General features: G+C 42.9%; 1 protein-coding gene across 5 annotated transcripts in view; it reads right to left on the reverse strand.

The window, feature by feature from the left end:
* fam49al (family with sequence similarity 49 member A, like) overlaps positions 1-18,501 on the reverse strand; it is a 48,265-nt gene that overhangs the window by 14,319 nt on the left and 15,445 nt on the right. The window contains exons 2-8 of one of the 5 annotated variants that reach the window (XM_085263481.1): positions 14,865-14,955; positions 10,648-10,727; positions 8,595-8,674; positions 4,813-4,934; positions 3,088-3,193; positions 256-392; positions 47-124 (exon numbers count right to left, since the gene is read on the reverse strand). In XM_085263481.1, the coding sequence (XP_085119607.1) occupies positions 47-124; positions 256-392; positions 3,088-3,193; positions 4,813-4,934; positions 8,595-8,667 (516 nt within the window). In that variant the 5' untranslated portion in view covers positions 8,668-8,674; positions 10,648-10,727; positions 14,865-14,955. Of the gene's footprint in view, positions 1-46; positions 125-255; positions 393-3,087; positions 3,194-4,812; positions 4,935-8,594; positions 8,675-10,647; positions 10,728-13,513; positions 14,839-14,864; positions 14,956-18,501 lie in introns of those variants that run through there. The other 4 variants (XM_085263482.1, XM_085263485.1, XM_085263483.1 and 1 more) reach the window with 4 other exon arrangements.

The raw sequence follows: 18,501 nt of genomic DNA on the forward strand, positions 1-18,501 counted from the left end.
TTGATCATGTATGCAGTGCAAACAGCCGGAGCCAGGCCTGCCTCACCTGCTGGTTGTTCAGCCTGTTCCTGCTTATGGTCCTCCTGTAGTAGCTGAAGTCATTCTGAATGGCTGGATTTGTCATCTGCACGGCGAGAGAGAAGGTGGCATTTAGTTTCACAAAGGCTGCTCAACGACCGTATTGATGTTTCAGTACAGTAAAGGTCAGCATCTGAGGGCTGTAATTAGAACAACAACAACAAAGATTTCCTTCACCTTTAGTTCATCGAAGCTGAGGGTGAAATGGAGGATCTCGGCAAACTGCTTGGCCAAGGCCTGCTCTCTCTCCAGGTGCTGCATGGGAGCATACGGCGGGCTCGTCAGCGCCTCCAGCAGGCTGCGCAAGGCGTTCTCTGCAAATGGATCCAAGTCAGAAATTCATCCAGTCCAGCTAGGACCTGGCTGTTTTATCTTAGTTTGGTCAGATTTATGTAATCCTCTCTAATCTAGCCAGGATCTGAGTGTTTCTTCTTTTTTCTTTCTCTAAAATACATACAATTAATCATCGTTGTCATCAATCTCTTCCACAACGTGTCTTTTGTCTTATCTACCTCCCCTCAACCCCAACCAGTCACACCACATGGCCGCCCCTCCCTGAGCCTTGTTTTTCTAGAGGTTTCTTCCTGTTAAAAGGGAGTTTTTCCTTCCCACTTTCGCCAAGTGCTTGCTCAAAGGGGGGTTGTTTGATTGTTGGATGTTTTCTCTGTATTATTGTATTATTCAGGTGTCCAAAAATTTAGAATTGGAGCCAAACAGTTGGTCTGAGAAATAAAGCTTGAGAGGAAGTGAAAGTATGCGAACGGAAAAGCTGCTTTCCTAAAAGGAAATCATTACCAGCGTGTCTTCTACATTTTGCATGAGCCTTAAAAGTCTTTCTCTGATGTGTGTCCCGTTAGGATGCACAAAGGTGTAAATTTAGTAAAGGACTGCTGCCTCTACACTGAAATCATTTTTGACAGCAAAGGAAAGAATTTCTTTATTTATTTCTTTATGCAACAGCTCAGCGTGGGCACCTGGGACAAGGGGTCAAGTTTATCACGGTATAAACACCAAAATGGCTTTATCACAGCAGAAAGAACGTTTGAAGACTGCGGTTCAGCAGACAGGCCACTTGTGGCTGGCAGCTCCCACAAACACTATATGCTATACACAATTTGACAGATCTATACTATTTGCAGTCTCGTGACCTAAGAGGACATGCAAGAAGTTTTATGTTCCATACTTTTACTCTTTGCATAAAGTTCCAAAATTGAATTCAACAAACCAACAGGTTTCGTCACAGTGGCAATTTCCATCTTTTATTTGAAACAGCATGTCTGTTGCATTTTTAATGTTGCATATTTAGCTACACTTCGAGGCAGAGCTCTCAGGGAGCAGTTTCAGTTTGTAGGTCGTGAGTGAGATGATTAGAGGCAGATCAGTCCAACATTTTATGTATTTATTTTTTTGGAAGCAAATGCAGTAGTACCTCCCTGAACTGGTAAACAGACATCGGTCGTGATGGTGAACATGATGAATGTTTTTCTGCTTAGCATGAAATCCAAAATACCCACTTGCATGCTCTCCTTGCTATTGTCTTGCTAGTTTCACTTTCATTAAGGCTCTCAGCAGGATTTTATTTGCCCTCAGTGACCACAGGCTTAACAGAGCGCTCCTTGCTAAAACAAAGACTGCATGTTGCATGTTCACAGATCAAGCTACAGCTGCTCACACAGCCTGAGTGTGGCTGTGACTGCAGAGGCAGTGGCCATGGTTATCCCACCCGTGTCATCCATGATGTTAAACTAAGTCTGCAACAAATCACACTCCATAGCCGGACTCCAGAGGCTGTACGTACAGTGGTGTTGATGCCTCAGAAGCAAAAGCTCCTGGGGCTCCATCCCTTCCTCTGCATTAAAAATGCACGAGTGCCTTCTATAAATACAACATGGAATTGTTTCATCTGAGGCCCTGGGCTGATACCCCAGTCTCGCTCCTGCCGAGAGCACAGAGTGCACGATCTCCATCCTCTGACAGCTTATAGAGATGCAGCAGCTGTTAATGTTAAACTGGACCTCTCCACCCCTTACTTCCCCCTTTGATCAAATAACTATAAAGCAAAAGGTGGTGCTGGGACATACTGCCACCCTTTCTCTTCAGCATGATGGAAGTATGTGATCTCTATTGTACTGAATCTCATAGCTACATTAGCCGCCAGACATTATCATCAATTATTGGCCAGCTCCCATTGTATGGTAATCTGAGAACACAATGTCCCTGAGACTGAAAGTATTATTGGAAGGCAGCGCAGAGGCGGCAGCTGAACTCTATTTCTCTGCTCATACTCCTCTCTCTACTCTCTCTCTTTCTCTCTGCGCTGGACCACTGTGGACCACTGTTTCCGTAGCAACGGCTGCCTGGCTGCTGCTGGGTCAGGATGCTGCAGAGATGGCTGAGAGGACATCATGGAGTATGAATGTGAGTGTGTGTGTGTTTGTTGAGGAATGCTGTCAAGCCTGGAAAGGCACAATGCTGATGGAGCTCTCAGCAATGCCAAGGCCCGTTTTTATCACTTTAAACGGACCTCCTTCCTGTTTAAGGTAACATATGCGGTGTGGACACTTTTGACTGCATTCATCAGTCAGTCTTAACAGGATTTATCACATCCTGAAATTGCTGAAAAGATGCCAATTTTAAAAAAACAACAAAAGAAAAAGCAGTATAATAGCTAGTGCTGTAGTACGATCAGCTCTAGCCTGTGCAATGAAGCACAGATGCTAAATACCAAAACAGCTGTTTCAAACTGAGATAAACAGAGGACAGAGACTTTAATCTGAGGGGTGCACCCATCACCTCATCTCCACTCATTTTCCTGCCTTCTTCTGGCTCTGCAGCACATCCACCCAGCTGACAACCCTGCTTCGCTCATAAATGAGCAGCTGACAGCAAATGCCGTCTCTTTAGATTTTAGGTTCATGTTACAGATGCTTTCAGCTCCAACATGGCCACCAGAGATGGGGTTACATCACTCTCTGAAATGCTTTCATAGACTGCAACGGCCACACTCACCCAGTCGGAGGGAGAACTCGTAGAACCGCTTCAGCTTGGCCACCAGAGGGCACACTGCGTTCCAGGCCTTCTCCTGAAGAGCGAGGTCGCCCGGGTTCTGGATGGCCTGCAGCCCAGTAACAGACAGATGTTACTTTTAAAAACCTTGCCATCTTTTTTGTTCCCTGTCCTTTCCTCTGACCAGTGATCTCACACACAGTATCACACACTCAAATTGGCCTCAAATAATCTCACCTGATCAATATGATAAGAAAAAGTATAAATGGTTTATATTTCTTTGCATCAACAAATAACAATCAATAAATAAATCAAATCAAAACATGTTAATCCCAACTCTCAATTTCTTTACACTGAAAGAAAACAACAACAATTATTTGCCCTCATAAACATTAAATAATTATTTTGGGTAAAATGTAACTGAAATGTATAAAATCAAGCATTTATTTCTTCAAATTATTATTCATTTTTAATTAGTCATTCCTCGAGTTTCATTAAAGCCAATGTGCCTTCTATGTTGTACTCCTATAAAAAAAATTAGAGGTAAAATTTACATGTAATCAAATTTGTCAAAGTCAGCATTGTGTGGATATATATATTCGTTTTGCGCCTACTTTTGGTGTAAATCTTTAAATAGGGCACAAAAACATTTTGCAGAGGCTAACTCAGTGCTTAAAGCTGTTTAAACAAGAGGAAATTGGTGCATTTGCTCAGAGCTATTTTCAGCAGCAAATCAATACATATCAGCTCCATAATAAGCCCTTATGACTGTCATTATTTGTTTTCCTGTAAATTATTCTATTGAATATATAAGACATATAATCCTGTTGTGACGGCACTTTCTTTTGCCAGCAGATATCCCCAATTTTTTTTAAAAAGAAAGAACTATGAGTTTTTCTAATTCTCTGAGCCAAAAAGCGCCACTCGAACAGCTTTACTGTTCTGTCTCTATCCTGATGGTTTTTACACAATCAGCTGTTCATATAGCCCTTCAAAGCCTGATTTATGGCCCCTTTCATTGCTAAAACACAGTGAAAATTGACTTTTTAATGGCTGTTATGGAGTGATAAACACAGATTTCCAAAATCCCTCCTGCAAAAAAACCCCTTTTACTCCAATTTGCCAACAATATGAAAGAAGACTTTTTGAACCCGGATCATCTAAATGTTCCCATTTCTGTCCTGGAAAAGTGTGCAAACTGACACATATTTAGTCAAGATTAATATTTCACAAATGCCTCAGTGTAAAAAAAATGCAGAGCAGGATATCTGTTGGTTGCATGTTATCACTAAAGATATATTTCTAGTTATCTTTACTCAGGTTTGGTAATAATACTCTCCTCAGTTTCTCTCTGCTGTGGAATTAATAATACATTATCTTCTCTATAGCCCCCGGCATACAGTATCTGTGTCCTCAGAGTTAGGATGCAAGGAAAGGAAATGATTCAGCACTTATAAATGTAGTTATCCTGACAGCTAAGCTATCAGCAGTGGTTCTCATTAATGTTTCTGAAGACAGTTAATTGTGTGCCATGTGATCATCAGGACCAGTGTACCAGCTTTGTAGCTGATTATATTTATGGAAACGACATATTGCATGAAATGTTTCTGGTGTTTCTGCTTGGATTTAGATTCGGTGCCTGCTGCACGGCAGAATTCCAACCCTGGCATCACACATGAGCGCTAGTTTCCCCATGCTGCAGTGGGGGCTCGACTGATTCATGCTCACTTCTCGTATCTCCTGGCCCGCTCCGTTGTAGGACTGCAGCTCGGCCAAGATCCCGTGAGCCTCCTCCAGCACGGCGCTGACCTGGTTCCACACGGCCGTCTCTGCCTCTGTGGGCTGGGCATCTGTGAGGGCAGGGAGGGAAGAAGGACGGGGAGTGGGAAGTGAAAGTGTCATGACGGGATGAAAATATCAAGAGCAGAGGTGATGGGATACAGAGAGGAGGGAGGAAAGGGAGAGCGAGTATTAGTGAGGAGCTTAGATGATGATGTCCTAGAAGGCCAGATAGAAACCTGAGATTAGCAAAGAATTAGAAAGACAACGAGTAATCATTGCATGTGTAAATATCTAAGGTTAAAATCTGGCCAATAAACAACCTACAGGTAGAACAATAACAGGACACTCATAGAGCGCTCTGTCACACAGCGAGGTTTGTGGTTACTCATATAACAAGTCGGCTTCGTGTCAGGGAACAGAGTTTTGCATTTTGATGGGCTGCAGTCGCTGTAAAAGCAACCATTCATGTCCACTGCCCATTCAGCATAAATGTACCAAAGCCTGGGTAGGTGTAACAGCAGAATCAGACTGATGTAATAGTCTTATAGATTTTTCTCACTCTCCTTTTCCCTTTACACGTCTGTGAAATGATTTTTTTAATGACTGTTAAGTTTAATTGTGAGAAAAAATAAGCAGCAGAGAGGGAAACCTCTGGGCATGCTCAGTCTTTATCTCAGTTTTTTTCCAGTCATAGTTTTTGCTTCGTTCATGTATGCACGCAGGACAGATGAAGTGCTTACAGGGACACAATTAGGAGGGGTTCTCTTGAGTCAGCGATGTGTTTGGTTTTTCTTGCCTCTGACTCAGGTATAAAGAGTGGGAGTGTGCCCAGGCAGCTCGCTACATGTGGTAGCTCTGCTGATTATTTTTGCACCCCGAGGCGCTGCTTCCCTGCGGAGAAATAGTAATCAAGGTATATTTGCTGTCCTGCGTGCACACCAGCTGCCATTATAAGCACAGCAAGCAGTGCAACATTAGTGAATTCTCTCTAATGCCCCCCTTCATTATTCTGGTAAAAAACACATTATGTTTACTTGGTATTAATTAAGTATAGCATAATTGCTTTGTATTAAATACAGTTATTATGCCAAGATCTTGTGATTGATAACGCCCTCATATTTGTAAGCTAAATTAGTTCTATATAAAAGATGGACATATTCAGGTATCAGTCTTGAACTGCCTTAAACCTGCATTCTTTATACTGGCCAGCAGGGGGGACGCCTTTGGTTGGAAAAAATTAATCAATTATAGATCTTTACAGACAATTATCCTGCTGCTAATTTGATTTATTAGCTAAAGAACTATTTATGGTCTGAGTTGCAAATTTAAAGTCTTCCTTAATACAGAATGATTTCATTTTGTAAGCTGTAGTTCAAACAATACAGCATAGTATACTTCAGGCAAGGCTACATTGTGATCATATAGTTTTCTCATTCATATCCAGCCCACACTTTTGGTTCTACTAAAAGGCGTTGCTGTGTAGTTTTCTTTATTTTGTTTTAACCCTGTCTTTTGCTAGCCAAATTAGCCAAATTAGCATCCCAAGTACGGCTAAGTAAATAACAGATGCACCTCATTAGCTAAGCTAGCTAGCTAGCAGTCAGTATTAGCTGATCAGCAGAGAAGGTTGACAGTCAAAATGCCAAATTAGAGGCATTAAAAAAATTATTTTCCAGAAAACAATTGGTTGCATTACAGTTGTGATGTCCATTTTTAATATACAGTTAATGATATGAACCCGGAGCAGAGAATGTGTTAGCATGCGCTAGTATAACGAAAAAAGCCAGGGATAGGGTCTAAGGTTTCGACTTCACTTTTATGGTTCATTCGTTGTTGTAATTTAGCAACATAAAAATTAAAATGAATTGAGCTAAATTACTTAATTTTATTACTTTGCATATATAAAGCTCATGCAGTGGATGGAATTACTGCGGGGAGTCGTCGATATAAATTTAATGACACAAAATTTAGATAATTGAATAAAATGGACGACCCTAACTATAATACACAGTGCAGTGAGTGATTCGCACACACTGTTTGTGACAGAAGTCTCATTATGGATATGGGAAATCTGGCCATAACTATCACAGTATTACACAACTCTGATAAACCTCAAGCTTCACTTGTTGATTTTTGTATTTAGTCGTGCTCCCAGGGGGATTTTTACAATGTGTGCAAGTTTGTTTCTCTCTCCGAGGTTGGCTGATTACAGCTTCACGGTGAGAGCAGTATCTTCCCTGATTCTCAAACCATTTCCCTCAGATGTTTTAAGACACAGAGGTTGCTATAATTCAGTCTGAGGATGACTTCAAGCTGACTGATGATTTTCACAGACAGCAGCTCAGTCCAGACATCCATCCTGATAATCTTTTTGTCAGTGGTCAGAATTGCATCTTATCCTTCAAAGGGTGTTAGGGAGGTGCGATCAGCGCCGAGCTATAAATAGTTTAACGAGAAACCAAACTTGAAGCTGTGTGACAGAGGTGAGTGTGTGTCTCCAGGTGGAGAAGGAGAGCTCACAGATGGCACAGGGGGGTGGATGAGGAGGGGGAGAGACGCTCCCAAAGCTGCCATTCCCAAGTCTGACTCATCCCAACTCGCTTTTGAAGTAAAGTGAATCACAGGCCCGACACACGAAGGGGAAATTCAACCTATTTGACGGCTGACGTCTCTCGCCAGCAGTGAGCTCTCCCACTCCCACTGTAACAGCGGGTAAAGAAAGAGGGGGGAGGAAGGCAGCTGTTAAAAGGGAGAAGGGGATGTTTGAGGAGGTGCAGAGCATGTTGGGGATACAGTGCAAAACATCTACATCTTAAAAATTCATAATCAGTGTTAAGATCTTCACTGGAGATGTTTTTTCACAGCTTTTTAAACTCATCAAAAGAGGAACAAAAAAATCTGAATCTCAAAGATACCCAACAATTCAAGAAAACCTCTAAACATGTCAGCTCGCTTACTGAACTTCGTGTTAAATGCCGAGCCTGCTAACAAAGTAAATTATAAATTGACATGAACTACAAAAAGATTTTAACACTGAGTAATGAAGTAAAAAAAAAGATTTGTTAGGATGGATGCTTTGCAAAGTTCATACTTCACTGACTGGGTAAATTAGAAAAGAGGGGACAGAGGTGAAATCATTAGCCTTTCTTCGCAGTCATACTTCAGCTTCTCTTTATCAGTCTCACTCTCCTAACGCACACTCACACTCACAAATAGATTAGACGTACAATAGGGGATGAGGAGATGAGGAGGTGGAGGGATGACGATAGACTTTTTGTTAGCCATCGTCATCCCCGAGCAACAGAAACCCACACAGGACTGGCATTCTCTGTTTGTTTCTCCTCAGCTCTTTGTAGCTTTGGAGAGCAAAGTGTTATTGTTGTCAGTTTTTAACATTAATGAATTTATTTTCTTTTTGCTGCAGTGCCACCCTGCTATTGTGCATCTGTCTGCGTCTAATAGGATGCAGCGTGCGTGAGTAAGACCCTTCAGAAAAAAGCCAGATGCCTTTCAAATGCCGGTCCCCAGAGCAGAAATCAAAAAGATAAAGAAAAGGAGGAGGGGTGAGGAGGGGGAGAGCTGAGGAGGAAATAAAATATAACTAAGGACCTAAAGATGACACAATGGTCAGCTAAGATGGATGATATGACCAAAAAATAAAAGGGAGGAGGGGGGAAGCAACAGAGAGAAAGGGATAACTCAAAAAAATAAGAAGCGGATGGTCTCACGTTCAAAGTCAAGGAAAACTATTGGGCCATGCTCAAGTTCGGTGCAAGCCAGCACTTTCAGGAGGTTTCCCATGAGCCCCCTGGAACAGAGAGAGGGGAGAAGTCTGTGGGTGATGAGGGGATGGGTGTTGGGAGGGGTTGTGCGCGCGTGTGCGTGCCTGTGAGGTGTAGGCGGGTGTGCGTTGTGCGAGAGGTGAGGGTGTCGAGGTGGATGAGAGGACGTTGTTGGAATGGCATGATGGGAGTATGTCCTGGGTGGAGCGTGACAACGTGGACGCAGAACGTCTTTAATCCCACTCTCACTGTTTCCTCTGAGATAAAATAGTCCTTCATGAGGAGGTGCCGACTCCAAAAGCAATCAAACTTAAAGATCAAAGGTCGCAGGAATGCGCTACTAGCCTCAAACTCAAGACAGTTTGTCACAAGAACAGTTTGAATTTATTTATTTTGGAAGACAGGAAACTCATTAAGACTCAAATACAAGAAACTACCTGAGTCTGGTGCAGAAAATTTAAATCAAAAGTTGCAATAAAGTCATGAAATATAAAGATAACAACTTAAAAAATACTTCAGGGGCGCACTTTATTTTTGTTGCATTAATAACACTTAATCAGCTGTGCTTCCTTTTATCAAATTAGACAAACACTAGGAATAATATGTTCTGATTAGACACAATACCTTAATTATGATCTAGTTAGAAACTCCATATACTGTCAGATCCAGAGTATCCAGTTCTACTGGTTGACACTGAAAACACTGCACTCAGAGGACATTTACTGGGCCTTTGTTGACCATGTTTTTACTTTATTACAAGGCCATTTGTTGCTCATTATAACTGCTTCACATGCATCTTGATGCGTTCAAGTCCTGTTGAGTTAGTGAGCTCGTATCAGTTTTCCTGCATTCTGCCTCCACATGCAATTTATTGATCTCAAACATTCGTGTATAAAATATGCTGCCCTTGGTGTTATAGGATTACCTCCAACAGCCTAACACTGGCCTAAAACTAGTCAGGCAATGTTATTATAGTTAACTAAAACTAAACTAAAAGCTAAAACTAGGTGATTAAAAAAATCAGTTATTTTAAAATACAAATAAACTGTAAAACAGGAATACACTCATTGATAAACCACTAACAGCTTGCCTGATGAGGCTTTGTTGAGCCTGTGATGTCTGCAGTACTGCGAGGGCCTTTGTAAAGTGTTAAAACAAATGTTCACCCTGCCCACTCTGGAAACTAACTAAAACTAAACTGATACAAAGAAAATTGAGAATGAAACAACAGTTTTTTAAATGCCAAACTATCATAATTCTGTTGTCTGAACACTGGACCCATCCAGAGTGTGAATGAAACACATTACAAGAGAACCGTGCGGTAAAATGAAGTGAAAGAATAAAGTCTTGCTCTGTGTTTCATCCCATTGTAATAAAGGCCAAACCTGATGTAATTAGGTTTAATACTTTTGGATCCAGAAACATTATGCACAGGTTCTAATTAGCCCATAACTGCAGTGTAATTAGGATATGACTGTGTTTGTTTACTGTGTAATAAAAACAGATTGTTTCTAGTTTGGTATAATTTGATGCAAAGTACAGCTGGTTGCGTAGCACTGGTGCAGCTCGGAGTGTTTGCATCCGCTTTATGAAAGCTGCGCGTCATGTATGTGACTCAAAACTGGAGCAGTGAAACAGATTTATTTTTAAAAGGTGAGTTTCTATGAGACAAAAACCCCATGTGCTGCTTTCAATTACCTGTGGTCACTGTTCTCTATTTTACGGTCAAGTCTCTGAGGTTGTTGGTTTGGTTTGTTTCTGTTTATTGGCTTCTTATCATATCTGATTTCTGTGGACGGCTGACAAGTTCATGAAACAAAGGTTTCCTCGTGTGGAGAGTGGGACTAAAGAGTGTCTGTTAATGACAAACCACACCCTCAACAACACTCCATCAAATCACCACCAGCTGGCCCCACCCCCTCCCCGCCACACACTTCCACTCCACACACTCACAATTCAACCACACGGACACACGCACGCAACCCTGGCGCCCACTTACTTTCAAAGTCCAGGAAAAAATGTGGACAGTTCTCTAAATCCTTGCCAAGGACCTTAATGAGGTTCCCCATGGCTGGCGACCTGGACGGGAGGAAACAACAAAATGCATACAGTACCCTGGATCTGGCAACCTGCATCAAAATACACAACCGGCACATGGAGGACGCAGCAGACGCACTTTAGTTTCTTACCCATCTGCACTTGTCTAATTTTCCCCTCTGCATCCTTCTGTCTAAGCAATATGTGCAGAGCGAAGCCGGACGTCCAGTCACAGATGACACCGATCGCAGTTTGTGTCCGATACGCATATGCTGTATTCAATTACAGCACGGCCCAAATCCAGCCATGAATCATTTAGCTCACTCATTGGGAGTCGCTCGAGCTGAGCGGTGGTTTTAATCCATTTACATTACTATAGTAACCCACTAAAAGCCTGCCATGTGCAGACTGCTCCCCTCTAATGCTCTTTATATACAGCAGTCTATAGATACTTCTTCAGACCACAGGGCCAGATGCCAGAGCGTGAACCCAAGGATCCAAGCTCAAGAGATAAAATTTGTGGTCAGACAGGTACGTTATAAAGTCTCGGGCTTTTCAGCTTATTTCTCCATGAAATACAGAGGTTTTCAGAATGATTTCATAGAATTAAAAAATAATAATTTCAAGGTGTTTAACGGCTTTACTGGTCTGGCCCATTTAAGATCAATTTGGCAACTGGTGAGGCTCTTTTTCTGCCACTTATCACACTAACAGGAGCGTCTATGCTCCAAACTACTAGTAAGTACATATGCATTAAGTTGTCCACATCTCAATGAAAATATCAGATGTGCCAGCTGAATTTTATTTCTGTGTCTGAAATGATGCTGATGATTTACCTCTGACTGAATCACACACAGCTTCAGTAACACGTGCACAAAACATTTCATACTGTGGAACAAGAAGATTTTTAAAATGTTAAAACTGCTTAAACAGGAAGTTTAGAGCAAAAGACACCAAAAAAAGTCATCCTCCTTAAAGGGGACCTGTTATGCCGTTAAGGAAGCTCCTTATTTTTGTATATACACCGCTCAAGAAAATTAAGTGAACACTTAAAAAACACATCAGATGTTTCTATGCTGATGTTGACTCTGTAGTGTGTTAGGCATGAAAGCATCCCACATTGTTTGATGGAAATGAAAATGATCATCTTACAGAGAGCTGAATTCAAAGACACCCTGAAAATCAAAGTAAATTATCCAAGTAAATTATAGAGCAGATTACTCTATTTTGCCTATAACAGCAAGGGGGGCAGTCAGTGGTGTCAGGTCCTTCATTCTCCAAGAACTGCCTCCATACTCGTGCCACATGAAGTTGGAGATTGTCATTCACCACCCATTGCACCAGCATAAAGTCTGGGAATGGGAGTAAGGGTTTCATCCTGATACCTAATGGGAGTGCCTAACCTGTAGAGGTCTGTGTGTTCCTCCATGGATATGCTTTCCCAGACCATCACTGACCCACCACTTAATCGGTCATGCTGAATGATGTTAAAGGCAGCATTATGTTCTCCACAGCTTCTCCACTTCCTTTCATGTCTATTTCATGTGCTCAGGGTGAACCTGCACTCATCTGTGAAAATCACAGAGCGCCAGTGATGGACCTGCTAATCCTGGTATTCTATGGCAAATGCAAACCTGGCTTCAGGAGCCACCCTCATGATTGTTTGGTCAGATCAGGTCTGATTGAGACTGTGCTGGGAGGAACCACAAACCTTTTGGCAATGGCACGTATTGATGTGCATTGGATGCCCCTCCCAGTTCAAACCTTAACTGGGAGGGGCATCCAATCACAAGACATCTGTCCTCATAACCAATATAAGTTAAATAACGATTATTTTTAACTCATGCATCTGCTCTTACAGTAAAAGCATGGAGCTGGAAATGAGCATAACAGGTCGCCTTTAATCGTCTTCCTGCTTCTTGCTCGCTTTGGTAGCAGAAGGTAAGCGGCTGCCAAGTTTCACTTCCTCTGCCGTGCCCTTTGTGTTTGTGCATGTGCTGTGTTAGCTCACAGCTGAGGTCTATCAGTTTCCGGCTTCAAGAATAAGCTACAGCCGGCATTTGCATGTTCTCTAGATGCCATCTTGCAGAAAATAAATTAAATGTATCAACAGTCTTTTCCCTGTTACTCAGCAAGAACGGGTGTTGCACTGCAGCACAGAGGAAGGGATGGGGTTACACTGTCCGGTCGCTGAGACAGTTTCACACGAGGACTGCAGTTACCTGCCGTACTCTGTGTCTGCTCCATCTGCAGGTAAATTGCTTAAACGCGGCTGTGTGCTGAGTCACGGCTGTAACCTGTGAGCGTTGGCCCAAAACGCACCTCGTCTCCGACCTGACTTTTCCACCACCTGCTCCGAGAGATGCAAACTGAGCCGACACCGTGAATATATGAATAACCGATCCTCATCTTCGGCCTGACAAGGTGACTACAAAGGCGAAATCAAGCTGAGATCCACGTCACAACCTCGCATAAAGCAAAGAAAGATTTCTCTGAAGTGTTGGTGCGTGTCAGCCTCACAACAGCCACACACGCACACATTAACACACACTGAGTCTGGAGCAGCATGTGGTCCGTGCCGAGAGCAGAGCTGGGCTGATGGTTGCCAGGATACTGTTGGCCTGGTAATATCTTCTCAGCTGAAGATGAAGAAGAAAAAAGGAAAAAAAAAAAAAAAACAGCATCCAGCTCACTCGCACACCGGGTCAATCGCTCACAACAGCGATCCGATGCTTCACTTGTTACTACTCATGAGATTGGTCTTTATTTTGTGGCACGGATGGTAAACGCGATTCATTAAGCTTTAAAGCCAGCCTCTCTCCTCTTACCCTGCTTTCCTATGAGTGTGTGGCCTTTTCGTTTGTCTTTGGTCCTCAGCTTCTTCTCGCACGTCCTCGCCTCCTGTATGTAAATCCCAGAGTGACAACGGGAGTCCCACGATGGTTTCCACCAGTTTCCACTCTCGGCTTGTCTTAGAGACTGATGTAAACTTCTGCTCTCGCTCTTTCTCCCTCAGTCTGTCCACTTCACACTTCTCTTTTTTTTAGACACCTATTTAAAGGCCTGTGGGTTTTTTTTCCTTTTCTATTTGCTCTATGGGCTTTTTTTTGTTTTGTTTTTGCTGTTGTAAGCTTGTGAGTCTACAGAACATAAGATGTCTCTCTCTCTCTTTTTTTGTGTGTGCGTTTATATCATTTCTACTCAAATAGAGAAAAGTCTCTTCTCTCTTTTTTTGTTTCTGACGTCAGAATGGGTTCCTCAAAAATATCCCCTTCAGCTCTCCTTTCTGCTTCACTTCCCTATTTCACCACTCAGCAGCACTCTCCCGGCTTCTTTGGCCTTGTCTTGTCGCAGCACATCTCTGTCAAGGTGCCATTCGGCCTCACTGGTGGCCCTCGGGCGCAAACAAATCCAAGTGGCAGAATGGAAATGGTGATAGGGTAGCGCAAACACACGTTTGCTATTAAAACTTTCCACGAAGCCACTGGATGCATCACAGATGGACTCTCTGGGCGCTGAGACGCAGCACTCTGTGGAATTAGGAAGTGTGTCTTTGGTGGCCACCGGTTGCAGCTCCTCTCACACGCACAGTGTTTGCAGTCTGCCGGCGTTTGAGTGGATGAAAGTGCCTCTCTTATGCAACCGCACAGCACACACAGCTCTCATCTGTAGTCCGGCAAGAGACACCAAAGCGAGGGGCTCCTCGAGCCTTAATAAAGACGCAGCCCGGCTCCCACATGGGCCTGAAAAGCAAATCTGGTCCAGACTGGAAGCCAAGCGTCAGCGCTAAGCCTCCCAGCCTCCTTTCAGCTCTCACTGAAAGATTCCTCCTGTTACAGCCCAGGAGCTTCATCAGTGTGGATTTAGTGAGCACAGGAATGGCACTGCCAAGCCTAACCTCTATTAACTCACCAATAATACCATCCGCATTCCCTTTCTATTCTGTCTTTCTCCCTCTCTGTCTCTAACCACAATCTTTCTGTCACTAACTGAGTATTCAGTGGTCTGTGAATCAAACCCTTTAGCAGCTGTACTGTATGCAACGGATGCAGCGACTGCACTCGTTCAGCTCTCATCTTCACCAATCTTTATTCAGAAAATCTGCCTCTCCTCTTTCCCCGAATGGTGTTTTGTATGCTTCTGTTTTTCTTTCTCCGAGTTATCTGCTTGCATTCCTACCTTTGCTTGTGTTTATCCCACTGGAACACTTCACTGCATCAACCAGGGCTTGTCAGCTCCAAACAGTGGTTACAGCATCAGCACCCACAACCTGACAAAGACAGAGAAACAGATTAAGGAGGGTAACAAGAAGAAGAAAAAAGCAGAGGGAGGGGAGTCGGCGTAAATTTCAACTACATGTGGAGACAATGTGGGGAAAAACAGGAATGTAGTGTGTTGTTTATTTGGATATCAAGATGTTAAGAGTTGGTAACGGCAACAAATTAGGAACAAATATGACTGTGATATGATTATAATTGGCCAGACTGAACATGTGACGTCATCCAAAAAATGTTCAAGCCTTTGTTTAAACCTACAAATAACAGATTTTTCGCCACACACTCACTCTCCTTCAGCTCTGTTCTTTATCTTAACCATGCTTGTTTCTTTAGATAGCCAGTAACTTTGTATCTAGTTGTTTTTAACTGATGAAGGCTACCTTGGTTTGACCAGAAACTGAAAACAGGTCAGTCAAGACCACGACAGTCAAAGAAGATTGTTAATTTAATCTGTATTTATTTAAACTGCCTGAGTGAGTCAGATAAAGCATTAACATGGAGCTCGGTTAGGGGTGGGTTGCAAAATGGCTTGCAGAGCATACTGCTGTTGGCAGGCTAAGGCAGAATAAATAGCTGGCCTTGTATATTTCTTTTCTACATTAACTGAGCACTCACAGCACTTTTTACTAGATTTTTACCCAAACACATATTCATACAGGTGCTTTTTGTGTCACGGGGTGGAAAAGGGACAAGTTATCTAGGGGTTTTTACTATGCATGTTTTGCTGTGTTTTACCTTTTTAATGTTTTAATATTGTACACTGGTTTATTTTTATGAGTTTTATTGCATGTTTTTATGGTATTTATTGGTGACTTGTCCTGGAAAGACTCCGCCCCTACCTGATTATGAACCTGATCACACCTGGGAGGTCCCAGAGGTCAATAAGAGGGCCTGGCAGACCACAGAGAAGGAGGCTTGAGGGGAGGCTTGAGAGACAGGCAACAGTGGTGGAGTGAATGGTGTCAGGCGGTGGCACCTGCAAGCCCAGAGGGCTGGTAAAGGTTGGCGTGGGCTGTGAACGAGGAGACGACGCCAGCGAGCAGGGATCGGAGAGAGCGCTCCGGCTGCTGGAGTAACTGGAGGCCAGATCACGCTGTTGCGGGGAACTATAGGCGGTGAGACAGTGCTCTACCTTCCGCGGCGAGACAGGCCGGTGCCGATTGGCGTGTTACAAGGAAGCGGCGGGCAGAGTTAAGAGCTCGGCCCGAGTGGAGAACACGGACAGGAAGGCGAGGACGCCGCCGGGTTTCCCCCTTGCACACTGCTTGCCTGGAATTTTAATTTTGAGTGACTTTTATACCGTGGCAGACGCCACTGGGTTTTTAAGGTTGTGTTTTATTAATGTTTATTGTGTTGTTCCCTGGCCAGGGTTGTTTTAATTCATTTTACATTTTTAACTGTTTAAATATAATAAATTATATTTTAATTATACAGTCTTTAATTCAGTGCATTCCCTTGGCTGCTCCACTGCACCGTCCGTTTTTGAGGAGGGTTTCCCTCCTTTAGTAACACTTGTGCAAAAATTACCTTCACCTCTGTTACATAAGCACCTAATCTAACATTCACACTCCAATAGATGCATCAGGGGCAACTTGGGGTTCAGGATATTCAGACATGGAGGAGTCAAACCACCAGCCTTCTGACTGGTAGACAATCTACTCCAGCTGCCTTAATGAGCATCTGCAGAGTCGGGTAACAATTCTTTTTACCATAAGCAACTGCACAGCATTATATATATTTGATTCACATATTTAGACCATACACTAAAAGCAGCTGTAATCCACACACAGTTGTGGATTATAGACGTTTTCTATGTCCCAGGGTGGTTTTGATGGAGTAATACCATTTAAAATACAGACGCTTAACAATCTGTTCAGTCTGGGAGCCCGTGAATGGTGCTTCTTGCTTTCTTCTTTCCATTTTTATGTCTTCATTTAAGCTTGTTAAGCTCATCTTACTGACTGAGCGTCTTGCACACCTCCAGCACTCTTACCCGCTGACTGGTGTAACTATTAACACTGCTGCTGCTGCCATTGCATCATCGAATCTCATCAGAGATTTGTACCACAGGCCTTCAAGCTGGCTGTAGTTAAACCTTTACTTAAAAAGCCATCTCTAGACCCAGCAGTCTTAGCTAATTATAGGCCAATCTCCAACCTTCCTTTCATATCAAAAATCCTTGAAAGAGTAGTTGTCAAACAGCTAACAGATCATCTCCAGAGGAATAGCTTATTTGAAGAGTTTCAGTCAGGTTTCAGAGCTCATCACAGCACAGAAACAGCTTTAGTGAAGGTTACAAATGATCTTCTTATGGCCTCTGACAGTGGACTCGTCTCTGTGCTTGTCCTGCTAGACCTCAGTGCAGCGTTCGATACTGTTGACTATGATATTCTATTAGAGCGATTAGAACATGCTGTAGGTATTACAGGTACTGCGCTGCCGTGGTTTGTATCATATCTATCTAACAGACTCCAGTTTGTGCATGTAAATGGAGAGTCCTCTTCACACACTGAGGTTAATTATGGAGTTCTACAGGGTTCGGTGCTAGGACCAATTCTGTTTACATTATACATGCTTCCCTTAGGCAGCATCATTAGAAGACATAGCATACATTTTCACTGCTATGCAGATGACACCCAGCTCTATCTGTCCATGAAGCCAGATAACACACACCAATTAGTTAAACTGCAGGAATGTCTTAAAGACATAAAGACCTGGATGGCCGCTAACTTTCTGCTTCTTAATTCAGATAAAACTGAGGTTATTGTACTCGGCCCTGAAAAGCCTAGAAATATGGTATCTAACCAGATTCTTACTCTGGATGGCATTACCTTGGCCTCCAGTAACGCTGTGAGGAACCTTGGAGTCATTTTTGGCCAGGACATGTCCTTCAACGCACATATTAAACAAATATGTAAGAATGCGTTCTTCCATTTGCGCAACATCTCTAAAGTTAGAAATATCCTGTCTCAGAGTGACGCTGAAAAACTAGTTCATGCATTTATTACTTCCAGGCTGGACGACTGTAATTCATTATTATCAGGATGTCCAAAAAACTCACTGAAAAGCCTTCAGCTAATCCAAAATGCTGCAGCAAGAGTACTGACAGGGAATAGAAAGAGAGAGCATATTTCTCCTGTTTTGGCTTCCCTTCATTGGCTTCCTGTTAAATCCAGAATTTAATTCAAAATCCTGCTCCTCACATACAAGGTCTTAAATAATCAGGCCCCATCTTATCTTAATGACCTTGTAGTACCATATCACCCTATTAGAGCACTTCGCTCTCGCTCTGCAGGCCTACTTGTTGTTTCTAGAGTATTTAAAAGTAGAATGGGAGGGAGAGCCTTCAGTTTTCAGGCCCCTCTTCTGTGGAACCAGCTTCCAGTTTGGATTCAGGAGACAGACACTATCTCTACTTTCAAGATTAGGCTTAAAACTTTCCTTTTTGCTAAAGCATATAGTTAGGGCTGGACCAGGTGACCCTGAATCCTCCCTTAGTTATGCTGCAATAGATGTAGGCTGCCGGGGGATTCCCATGA

This window comes from Mchenga conophoros, linkage group LG22 (assembly GCF_057382185.1).
Source record: "Mchenga conophoros isolate Kocher_MC1m ecotype Shallow Benthic linkage group LG22, M_conophoros_male_GT1.1, whole genome shotgun sequence".
NCBI classification, from domain to species: domain Eukaryota; kingdom Metazoa; phylum Chordata; class Actinopteri; order Cichliformes; family Cichlidae; genus Mchenga; species Mchenga conophoros.